The 12,140-nt window shown below is 29.3% G+C and overlaps 6 protein-coding genes across 6 annotated transcripts; 5 read left to right on the forward strand and 1 right to left on the reverse strand. All coding sequences in view use genetic code 6, as the record gives it.

The window, feature by feature from the left end:
* Nucleotides 1-136: 136 nt before the first annotated feature.
* On the reverse strand, nt 137-970 carry SS50377_25544 (uncharacterized protein; the record flags this gene model as incomplete). Its single annotated transcript, XM_067909376.1, has 1 exon — nt 137-970. One exon carries the CDS (start codon nt 968-970, stop codon nt 137-139), a length of 834 nt encoding a protein of 277 aa, XP_067764197.1.
* Nucleotides 971-1,094: 124 nt separating this feature from the next.
* On the forward strand, nt 1,095-4,217 carry SS50377_25545 (putative DNA-dependent ATPase; the record flags this gene model as incomplete). Its single annotated transcript, XM_067909377.1, has 1 exon — nt 1,095-4,217. The coding sequence occupies one exon, from the start codon at nt 1,095-1,097 to the stop codon at nt 4,215-4,217; it is 3,123 nt and encodes a 1,040-aa protein (XP_067764198.1).
* An 80-nt stretch (nt 4,218-4,297) lies between these two features.
* Nucleotides 4,298-6,433, forward strand: SS50377_25546 (Serine/threonine-protein kinase PLK; the record flags this gene model as incomplete). The annotated part of the gene is made up of 1 exon (XM_067909378.1): nt 4,298-6,433. The coding sequence occupies one exon, from the start codon at nt 4,298-4,300 to the stop codon at nt 6,431-6,433; it is 2,136 nt and encodes a 711-aa protein (XP_067764199.1).
* Nucleotides 6,434-6,484: 51 nt separating this feature from the next.
* SS50377_25547 (uncharacterized protein) lies at nt 6,485-7,351 on the forward strand (the record flags this gene model as incomplete). The annotated part of the gene is made up of 1 exon (XM_067909379.1): nt 6,485-7,351. One exon carries the CDS (start codon nt 6,485-6,487, stop codon nt 7,349-7,351), a length of 867 nt encoding a protein of 288 aa, XP_067764200.1.
* A 52-nt stretch (nt 7,352-7,403) lies between these two features.
* On the forward strand, nt 7,404-10,697 carry SS50377_25548 (Importin beta-3 subunit; the record flags this gene model as incomplete). Its single annotated transcript, XM_067909380.1, has 1 exon — nt 7,404-10,697. The coding sequence occupies one exon, from the start codon at nt 7,404-7,406 to the stop codon at nt 10,695-10,697; it is 3,294 nt and encodes a 1,097-aa protein (XP_067764201.1).
* A 74-nt stretch (nt 10,698-10,771) lies between these two features.
* On the forward strand, nt 10,772-12,040 carry SS50377_25549 (Kinase, CAMK CAMKL; the record flags this gene model as incomplete). The annotated part of the gene is made up of 1 exon (XM_067909381.1): nt 10,772-12,040. The coding sequence occupies one exon, from the start codon at nt 10,772-10,774 to the stop codon at nt 12,038-12,040; it is 1,269 nt and encodes a 422-aa protein (XP_067764202.1).
* Nucleotides 12,041-12,140: the final 100 nt, after the last annotated feature.

Below are 12,140 nucleotides of genomic sequence, written 5' to 3' on the forward strand. Positions count from 1 at the left end.
TGTTTATTATGAAATAGATACAGAAATTAAATAACTAAAAAATAATTAAACTTCAATGACCACTATTTAAAGTATAGTCAACAATAAATATGCTTTTGCATCAGAACAAATTGTTAATTTATTAATAGTTTCCAATTCACAGTGAATTATTTTATAAACTAACTTCAAAACACCCATTTATAAGGTAAATACCAAAATTGTCTTCTAATATTATAATAATAACTTAACGCATACTGATTATACCTTTCAGTGTCAAGGATTCATAATAAAAATAATTCATCTCTTAGTCAATTCTGCAAAATTCTAGTTTAATAAATTTAAGATTCATAATTCCACTTTCATATATAACCTCGACAACATTACCATAATATTCCTATTGTAAAAAATTATCTATTAAACCTTTAGTCATTTGCTCATATACTCTCAAAATATTGCTTTATCCTAAAAATTCACCGAATCCAGTACTGATGCCCATGATATTAAAAGCATCACATAATCCTACCCCAGGAACTACAGTTAGAGGAAGCCTGCCAGATTATCCCATCCCAGAGCTGCTGAAAACAGCAGTGTTGTTATCATTCTGATACAAAAATCCGATTGTATCAGTAGTTTTCTTCTATGAAGCTTACCAGTCTTCGGAAACTTAAAAACAGTCGGCAAAACGTTATACATTATCGCCAAAACAACAACAACAAAGCTCATCACTTTTGATATTTTCAAACACTATTTTCGAAGGGGTTGGATGATAAAAATCAAATTTGGAGTCAATTTTTCCGTTTAGAATCAGTGTTACAGCACAGGAGAAGGAAGCATTCCGGCCGCAGTTTAGCGAGTTTGAATTTTCAAAAAACTACGACAGCAGCTAACAGAACGTTACTGTATTTTTAATATTTTAGGAGATAAAATTTATGATACGTTAAATGAAACCATCAGATGGAATAAAGTCGGCACCTAACGAGTATATAATCATTATTTCAAAGAAATTAAAAAAAGATAAATAATTTTATATAATCAATAGTATAAAATATTTTTTTTCATTATTGCAATATTATATAATAATATAATGATTATTTGACAACCACTCTATTATTAAAATGAGTCTTTAGGAAAAAATTCGTGAAATGAAGTAGATTTGCGGCATTTAAGATGTAGATATATCAATGACAGATGGTACGGGCGATAAAAATGTTGATTTGAGACGAAATATTGAAGAAAGTTAGTTTACAGAAGTTTCTGAATCTCTGGCTACAACTGTGAAATAAGAAAGACAAACAAATATGATAAATTTAACTTAGCAACCAAAAATATTAGTCGGTGGTATCTTGAAGTCATATTAATTAGAGTCATTATAATTTTTACTTAATATTCATGCAATGTCAATGAAATATAATTCCCATTTTGTATCTAATGGAGTTAAAAAACCATTAGAGTATCAGATTAACGCAATTCTTGCAGATGAAATGGGTCTAGGCAAGACTATATAAACGTTATCCTTACTATGTGCCGTATAGGAATTTTATGGAATTAAGGGAAAACACATGATTATAGTTCCTAAATCTACAATTATATAATGGGAGCAAGAATAGTAGAAATGGTGCCCGTCCTACAGGTTGATTAAACTTATTGGTGAAAAAGAAGAGAGATAAGAGGTTTTAACATCAATAATCAAACCTTAAAGATTTGATATTTTATTAACAACCTATGATTAAGTAAGAATAGAGTAAAATACATTATAAAAAATACATTTCAGTTATGTTGTAATGGATGAGGGACATAAGCTTAAAGATATAGAGTCTTAAATTTCATCTGTTATTAGATCTTTATAAGCTGATCATTTATTGTTGTTAACAGGTACACCAATTTAGAATAATTTACATGAGCTATGGTCTTTGCTTAATTGCTTGATGCCGTATTTGTTTAACAATCCCACTGAATTTGTATCTGTTTTATAATAGGCAGAAAATGCTGATTAACTTTAGGAAATTTTAAAGTTATTTTTGATTAGAAGAGAGAAAAAAGATGTAGAAACGTTACCAGATAAACATGAGTATTTAATACATTGCCCCATGACTAAATTATAAAAAAGACTATATAAAGGCATATTAATGAAGGATTTGGATTAGCTATCTTCAGCAGTTAATACGAAGTCTGCCGATCTAGGAAAAACATCGTTACTAAACATTCTAATGCAATTAAGAAAATGTGCTGACCATCCATATTTATTTTCTGGTGTGGAACCAGAACCATTTATAGATGGTCCTCATTTATACAATTGTGCTGGTAAGATGGTTGTATTATAATAACTTATCTAAAAAATTTTAGCTAGAAAAGAAAAAGTACTTATATTTTGTTAAATGACTACTATGCTAAATATCATCTCAGATTTTTTAAATATAACAAATATTTCACATTGTAGAATTGATGGATCTACTTAATTAGATGAAAGAGCGCATTTTATGAAAGAATTTATGACAAATGTTGATAAATATCCCGTTTTTTTGCTTTCTACAAGAGCAGGTTGTTTAGGTTTAAATTTAACAGCTGCTAACCACGTCATTATTTATTAGTAAGACTTCAACCCATAAGTTGATGCTTAAGCAATTGGTAGAGCTTATCGGATTTTGCAAAAGAGAGAAGTCCACGTTTATCGTTTAGTAACAGAAAATTCTGTGGATGTTAAAATATACGAAAGATCAGTCGTCAAAATGTAACTAGATGAACTTATTATATAAAATGGGAATTTTTCCGGCTAAGATATCAGTGCTGATGTGACTTCTAAGAAAACTTCAAAGAATAATCTTATGGATATGATAGCTTTCCAAACTGATCAGTTATTTGAAGAAAAAGATGAACAAGCTGAGAATTAAATACTAGATTACAACTAACCAGAGATTGTTTTCTCAGACGAGAAAATGCAGGAGCTCCTCAAAGATGCATCAATTTTCTAAGAATAAACTGTATAAACAGCAGAATAGATCAAAACCAAGGCGTCGGAAGTAATAAATAAATTAGCATCGGACGGTAAATTAGAATCATTTGATGCTAAGGAGCTGTATAAGTTCGATGGGGAGGATTTTGCTAAGCATAATATCAAAAAACTTACTTAGTAAATGTATAAGGAGAAGATGGCAAAATTGGAAGAGGATAGACTTGCAAAGAGATTTTATCCAGATCAAGAAGAGTTCTAGGAGGCGAAAGGTGATAAAAGGTGGTATCCTTCAATGGCAAAATTCAGAAAGAATTAGTCTTTGTACAAACCTGATATTTATCTTTTGGATAAGCATTTTTACCAGTTGTAAACCAAAGTGACGAATGAAATTACGAAAGTCATTGAACCCTATTTCCAAAAAAATAAAGATGTCACTTTCGAAGAATATATTGAATAGATATAAGCCAAAAAACCAGAATAATATTAGTTAAAATATACAAATATTCACTTACCTGGATTGACTGAAGATGAAGCGATTTAATACTTATCATATTGTGAGTAGAATTGCCCTTATATCAATAATAAGGAAATTTCGAAAAAAGATTTCACTTTCATCCTGCAATCAATTTGTGATTATGACCCTTCTTTATATCCTGAAGATACTGGCGTGAGAAGAATAAAATATATAACGGCATAGGAATAAAAGGAGATAAATAATCCAGTTTTAGGTTATACACTTTTCCCAATGGAGTTATTGTCATAGTCAGATTATACAATTTTAGATGGAAAGGAAATTGATGTTACTGGTATAGAGGATTTATCGCTATCATATGATCATTTTATTAGTTGTTATACTAAATAGCAAGCACCTCTTGATGAGACTGAATATAGAATGTACTGCGAGGCTTTAGTTTAAAATCTAGGGGTTTTGGAAGAAAGTTAAAAGATCAAAAATAGAATTGAAAAGGCTAGGTAGAAAAGAACTTAATACTTCTAAAAGATCAAATCTTTAAGGCTATATATCGAGTCATATAACCCAGATGCTTTGCTTACAATGAAAATTCCTTCTATATAATAATAAAAAAGAGTATTTACTACATTACATGATAGGTTTTTACTAATTGCTACTGATATATTTGGATTTGGGTGCTGGGAAGAAATTGTTGCGTTGATACGTGTCCATCCTATGTTTATATTTGACTGGTGGTTTAAGGCAAGAGATGAGGGAGAAATATCATCTAGAGTGGATAAGCTTATTAAGGCTATATAAAGAGACACTTCAGCATGAGTAATTCCTTTTAACATTGTTGCCTTGTCACATTCCTATTTATTATATTATAATACATTGATATTATTTTCACTTTATTGATGACTGCTTAACAGCAACCACCTCTACCTTTATGTTTACCTCCAATAATTGAAGATAAAAAGTAAGGTAAAAAATATTAAACAAGTAATGTCTTAGGTAAAGGAGGATTTGCAGCAGTCTTCAAAGTGACCGATATGGAAACAAATGAGGTTTATGCTTGTAAAGTTACTCCTATTGAGCGACTTTCAAAGCCCAAACTCGTGGAAAAATTTAAATAAGAGCTAAAAATTCATAAATAATTAGATTTTTAATATATTTGCAAGGCTCATTCATTTTTCTAGGATAAAACAAATTATTATTTATTGCTTGAAATTTGTGAGGCGTATTCTCTGTCATAATTATTTAGAAAACGAAATGGGTTGATAGAGGAAGAAATATAAAGAATTTCTTATGAGATTTTATCTGCATTGGCATATTTAAAAAATTTAGGCATTATACATCGAGATTTAAAGGCATCTAATGTATTTTTAAAGAAGGCAAATGGTTGTTTTGTTACAAAATTAGGCGATTTTGGTCTGTCTGCATAAGTCGTTAATAATGAATTAAGATATACCCTATGCGGAACTCCAAACTTTTTATCACCTGAAATTATCGCGTCTCATGTTGCTAAACGGTTGGCAAACCAAGTTAATTGTGATGTTAATATTGACATAGACTGTAAAAAATTATGTTAAGATTTACCTGATATTTTTTAACATGGCCATGGATTTGCTACAGATGTTTGGAGTTTGGGATGTGTTATCTATTAGCTAGCATTTGTAAAGGCACCATTCGAGTCATTGTCTATTCCTTAAACTTATAAAAAGATATTAAATTGTGATTATACATTCCCTAAGGATGTATAATCATAGCGAAAATATTCTTAATATTTTTATAAATTTATTTCTTCAATGCTATCAAAAAATCCATAAAATAGACCAACTGTAGAGCAACTATTACTTGATCCTTGGATTTAATCTGGTAAATCTGTTAGATTGATTGGTTTGCCTGAGTAAGTAATGAAGTCAGACCTCTCAATAAATTATCTTTAATCATAACCAATGTAAAAGTTTCTTAAGTATAAAGAGAGTGTAGAGTAACGATGTGCTAAAATAGCCCCACTTAACGATTTATTTCCTTAAGCGTCAAGTTAAACGTAGACTTTATAATAATTTTTGTCGTAAAATTTTTCTACTTTTACAATAAATTAAGTTAAGTACCAGACACCTGACATTACAAAAATTTAACCTTGGTATGGGTGCTAATTCACTAGTCATAATATTACTCCTATAGGTACAGATCCATTTGATGATTATGAAAGAGCTGGTCATTTCTCTCACAATATGAAGTTACCATACACGAGATTTCACTAAGTTTAATACATTTATGCTTGGTGTGATTATTCTAGCTAGTATGGTATTGCTTACTAAATTAGTACTGGAAGTATTGGTGCTCTTTTTAACGATCTCACCAGTATTGTAATTAGCCCATCTAAAGTATTTGGAGATTATACTACTGAGCGGAGCATTGTTCAACGATTTTCGTATAAAAATGGGTAAGAGGTTGTTGGAAATAAAAAATGGGCACTAATAGTTTATTTTGCAGATTTATTAGAAACAAGATCAATCGCACCTATTCTTAAAGAATAATTAGAAAACGTTGATTAACTTTTTATAGATGGAGAATTAGCAAAGTTTTATAATGATGCACAAAGTTTTACATTAGAGATATTTAATGAGAAGTATGCTAAAGAGGTTGCCAAAATTAAAACATTAGAGCTTAGAGACTCTATTTAAAAATTATCCCAAGCAGGCCCCGTTTTAGATTATAATTTTTCAGAAATTGAAAATATTTTCTATGATAAGCTATGTAGATATGCTAAAGAACCATTAATGCGACTAAAGAAATGGAAAAATGATTCAGGGTAAATCTCTTTTTATCTTTATAATGATTAGTTCTAATGTAATAATTAGTCAGATCATACTAAGATTGTAATTAATTAAACTTATCTTATTCTGTTAAACGAATCTAGATAAATAATTATTTATAACAGCTAACTTATTTACAGTAAAGAATTTATTGATTCTGAGTTGTATAAATATATAACTTAGATTTTGTAAAATGTGACAGGTCTTTATTAAGAATTGACCAAGTGAGAAATTTTTATTATTATATATTATAATTTAGAAAACATACTTAAACAATTAATGAACGAAAAATTATGCTAAATGCAATTAAATTTAGACTTAAAATATCAATTATAGAAGATAGCCTGTGATAACAAATTACTAGCTGAGTAATATGAATAACTATAAGATAAACATAAGAATCTTTAGGATGTTTTTAATTAGCAATAGACAATTATTTCTGAATAATCAGAATTGTTAAACAAAGTATAAAAGTAAAAGTAGAAATTTAAACTTTAGTTAGAGTAAATAAATGATCCTAGCTTAATTAGTAATAAAGACTATTAGATGTATGTTTAGTATCATAATTTTGTTAAAATGCTTTAAAATATCAAAGTCTCAATACCATAAATTTTTAAATTTAAACAATAAGCTTTAAATACTTCGTTAAATAGGTTACTTTAATCTGTAACAAGAGTAAATAAATCTGTTATTCAAAAAATATATTAGCTTAATCAATATCGATTATCTTCAAATATTATTATAACATAATAATAAGAAAAAATAGATCAATTGATTTCAAAAATCGATTAACTGTAAAATTAAGATTAACTAACATAATAGAAACTTTAATCACTTGAAAATAGAAGCTTACTAAATGAAAAATTGGTATAAAAATTGCTATGTGAATTACACTCATAGATAAATTACGGTGAAAATAATGCAGCAATACTAAACTAATAGCAGAAAGAGGATAAACTATTAAATGAGAAGATAGTTTTAAATATTTAAAGCCAACTTGCTGCTAATTTATCGTTCTAATAATCGGTAAGCAATAAAGATACTAATATTTCTGATAAATATAAACAGTAATTATTAAATATGACCGTCTAAAAGGACATTCTTATTAATTTAGTGTAAAAACTTTTTGCAAAATAATAATAGTGAATATTATATCGTTATATATTTATGATCATTCCACTTTCCACTTCTTGTGCATATGGATTATTAGTCTTTCATTTAGTTATTATAAACTCTGATGACAGCATCTGACTAAACCATACGTTAAGAAACTGAAATCGGTTATTTTAATTATCGTTCCCAAGATCCATCCGATAATTTTGTTGATAATATGATACAATGTATTATCACACCTAGTGAAGTATCAGACTTTGCTGCTGTATTATTACGCTAAGATATAGATAAAAATGGAGATAAATGTTGTTTCCATAGACTTTCAGATGAGTCAAAATGCATTACTTATATTGATAGTTTGTTAGCTTCTGTTGCATAATCTTAGTCTGATAAATTATTAATGGTAGTTGCCCATTGGTCAGTCGAGTTAATGATTAAAGATATAGAGATCCCAACTGTTTTTGGATTTATTTAATAAGCTTATCAAAGCGAACACGTGCGTGTTATGGCGGTAATGCTTGTAGCACAAATGGTTGATGCGTCCTATTCTACTTTATAAAAATGGCCTTTTAATGTATTCGAATTTTTACAAATGTGTATTTAAGATTAAGATCATAAAGTTGCTAGATATACAATTTAAGCTATGGCTAAGATTTTAGTTAATAATGATACCACAACTGGCATGGATTAGAAGGCTGTGGTTGGTGTTATGACTATGATTATGTAGAGAATCACACAATCTATTGCTTCTAATGACGAACCGAATAGCATTAAAATGTTAGTATCCCTTTAAGATATAATTGGTTTTATTGGTGATTCAATCATTGAGTAAATTCCAGAAATAATTAAATTTTTATCTTAAATCTTAAGATCTAACTTTTCAGAAGAAATGAAATGTTAAGCCGTTCGTATTTTCTTAGATATAACTGAGACTATCAGCAACATTCGCAAATTTTTAGCTGATATCGTAGCCAACTTCTTAAAAGAGTTTATTCTTCCTAATACCTCTACTGTAACTGAAGATGATATTTAAAATTGGATATAAGAAGAAAATGATTTAGAATATCGTGCAGAATCTCTATAAGCTCTTTGTGAAGATACTTTCGAATCTTGCTCCTATACATTAGGTAAATAAATAATCTAGCCTCTATTATACAACGCTGCTATTATGGCAAATAAATAACCTTAAAACTGGAGATAACTTTTATGTGTCTTAAACGCAATATGTTTCTCAGCCGAAGGTATTCAAAATGTTTGCAAGCAGAAAGACATTGATAATTTTTGCAAATAAGTTTTAGCAAGCTAAGATAATCCAAACCCCAGAGTCAGATATGCAGTTTTACAAACTATAGGCCAACTTTGTACTGATTTCGCTCCTTAAATATAAGTAAACCATAAGATTATCATGTCTTGCATCATGAAACTGGCATAAGACCCAGTTTCCAAAGTTGCTTATCATGCTGTAGCAGCTGCTATCAACTTTAATTCAGGACTTGACTATGAAGGTTCTTACCAATATATTGAGTAATTTGTATTAATTATGAAGTTTGCATGGGGATCAGGCTCTATGGATGGCTAAACTAACGCGTTAACTTTGTTAAGCTCTTTGTGCGAAGTTCTTGATAAGGAAGATTTAACACCAATTTTGTAAGATTTAATGCCTGGTATTTTAGAGCAATTCTAAACAACTATGGAGGCTATCAAAAATGTTCCAGAATTCAATAAAAAGTAATAGGAGTTTATTACTGCTATTTTATAAGCTATTTCTATGTCTTCAGAGGAAGTCCCAGAATTATTCATCGGTATTGCTGAAAATATTTTGGATAATTTGATGATTATTGTACAGCGTTCGAAGTAATAAGAAGAGCATGAGAATTTTTCAAGTGCATTCTCTGCAATTCAGCGCTTAGCTCCATCTTGTACAGGTAAAATGTAATCTTATATCAACTAATTGTATCCAATAATTACTGATGTTTTAAAGAATAAGGCTATTGACGTTGGTACAGGTATTGAAAATGAAGGCGAGGTTAAATTTAACGAGCATGTCATATCTTTGTAAACTGCTGTTTTCCTCGCCCTTGTTGATTTCTTAGAAAAATTCCCTGAATCTTTCAAGGAATATTTCTAAGAACTTACCACTTAAATTATCGATTTTAACACATTAGCAATGGATGGATTGACTGTTGCTAGATTACTTTGTATGGCTTAGTTGGTTGCGGTCGCTCATAAATGTGGCTTTAATGTTTAAGAGTTCCACACAATGATGTTCCCTATTTTCATGAAAGAGATATTGCCAGAAGATCCTACTGATGAATCGTGTCAGTATGATCTTGAATAGGTTGCTGACTGCATTGATGGTGTTGCTACATATGTTGAATCATATTTAGAATATGTAAAGGCGACTAATGATACTTCAGTTTATAACGAAACTATATAATAGTTTATGAATGCTTTATAATATTTAGAGAAGTCTGCTGCCCACATTTTCAAAGAAGAATTTGAAGATTTGGACGGTGAATTAGAAGACTTAGATGCCGATGAGTAAGAGGCAGAAATTGAAAGATTAGTAGACAACTATGCTACTAGCATTGAGTCTTTAGGATTTGCATATTCCTGCTTTGTTTCAAAGCTTTAGGATATCAATGTCGTAAGTACATACGTAGTTCCAACAGCCCAGCGTTTTATTACTGCTGGATTGTAAACTTTACCTCAAATTTATTTTGTTACTGAAGGTATTGCTATCTTCGCAGATATTGTTGAGAAGTTTGACCCTTCTTATTATATCAATATTATTGAATCTGTTATCCCATAAGCTATGATGATGCTTTCTCAGAAACCTGATTGTTGGATTTTAGTTCAGTCGGTTTATTATATGATCGGCTAGTATATTTTAAAGAATCCTGCATCAGAAGTTGCTAAATCTGAATAATGCATTTCCTTTGCCGCTAAAGCTATAACTCAAGCGATTGCCGATGGATCTGATGAAGCATTACACTCCCATGATAATTTGGTATCATATCTTTTATTTGCTGGTGATGCCACCTTATAATCAGAGTCTTATTGGCAGTAATGGCATGCTTTTGCGCGTGGAGTCAAAAATGATGGAGAGGAAGTATCTAATATTTCTAAGTATTTAACCTCTAAGTTAATCTAAAATGATGCTGGATGGATGGGTCGTGTTAATATGGCGGTGGACGTACTTGTTTTGTTATTCTTTGGTACTTATTACTCGGATATTAAAAATAGTGACGAGAATAAAGAGCTAGTCGAATAAATTCGTGCTATTATAAACAATGGTAATGTCTTGCCAATTGTTCAGGCGGCAGTTCAAAGTGGTGGCTCATTTGTTTAAAAGAACTATTAGAATTTTACCCAGTGATTGAGCTTTATTGAAATTTATAAGTATTTAAGAAAAGCTAAGCAATATATAATAATATATTTTAATTCTATATAATGACATGTTTTACTAGCGTTGAGGCTCTTTCTCGCTATAGGTACAAATTTATAAAGTAGTTAGGGGAAGGAGGTCAAGGTAAAGTTGGATTATATGATGACGTTAAAAATGATATCTAGGTTGCAATAAAATGTTACGATATAAAAAACGTTTAATAAGATGAAATAAATTTCATCAAAAGAGAATTCTAGATTCTATTATCAATAAATTAGACAAATGTGATAAAGTGTTAATAGCTATTAAATAATAAAGATTATTTGTTCTTAGTTTAGGAAGTTATTTAAGGATAATCACTAATGGAGGTTCTAAATTCACTATCTGATTAACACAAATAGGATTCTTTTATTATTGATTAGATTTACTATTTACAATATACTCATATTGAAACGATTGTTGTACAACTTCTATTTACGTTGCATTATTTACACGAAAAAAAAATAATTCACAGAGATATAAAATTAGATAATGTAATGTATTCTTTTGTTACAAAAAAAGCAACTCTTATTGATTTTGGTTGTGCTAAAAGTGAAACCAAAATGGGAACTGTGAAAACAATATTAGGTACTATTGACTATATGTCACCTGAAATGTTATTTGGATAAAAATACACAGATAGTACTGATATTTGGTCTTTAGGTGTGCTCATCTATAAACTTTTAACTAATTTATCACCATTTAAACCACGACATGCAGATAATGCATCATTGTTTAATAAAATTAAAGATGCAGATTTTTATCCACTTCCCGAAAATGTCAATTAGTACCTTGAGAAAATTGTTAAGGAATGTTTAACACCAGATATTGCATTAAGACCATCTGCCAGTTAATTATTACTTAAATATTTTTCAAACTCAACTTAAGCACAGTGGATTTAGTTAAGTAGAAAGGACAAATCTTCATATAGAATATTAAGTTTTAATTCAAGTATTAAGTTGCTATAAGTTAATAACATTGAGCTCTTAGTTGAAGAATTAGAATCTATCACTATTACGGAATCAATTCTCAGAAAATATTAAGCTATTTATTTAGAAGAGTAATATTAGTTAAATGTAGTTGCTAGATTACTACCATAATAAGAAAATCTTTTAATTTTTTCAACAAAAAACAAAGATAGTTTCTTATTTGATTAGGATATCAAATTCCATTAGTTATAGTAGCCAGATATAGAAATCTAAATACTACTGATGCTCAGTAATTATTATCCAGGTAACTAGCTTAATATAGGAGATATAGTTATTGAGACAAAGTAAGAAAAAGGTTGTTGTTGATTTTATGCATTTTTATTATTTAAATAGATATTATTCTTTATTTTTTGAATATATGGTTTAACTAATTAATATAGAATAAAATAGAGCACATCGTGTCTAA

The sequence above is a fragment of the Spironucleus salmonicida genome, chromosome 5 (genome assembly GCF_000497125.1).
Source record: "Spironucleus salmonicida strain ATCC 50377 chromosome 5, whole genome shotgun sequence".
Taxonomy (NCBI): domain Eukaryota; phylum Fornicata; order Diplomonadida; family Hexamitidae; genus Spironucleus; species Spironucleus salmonicida.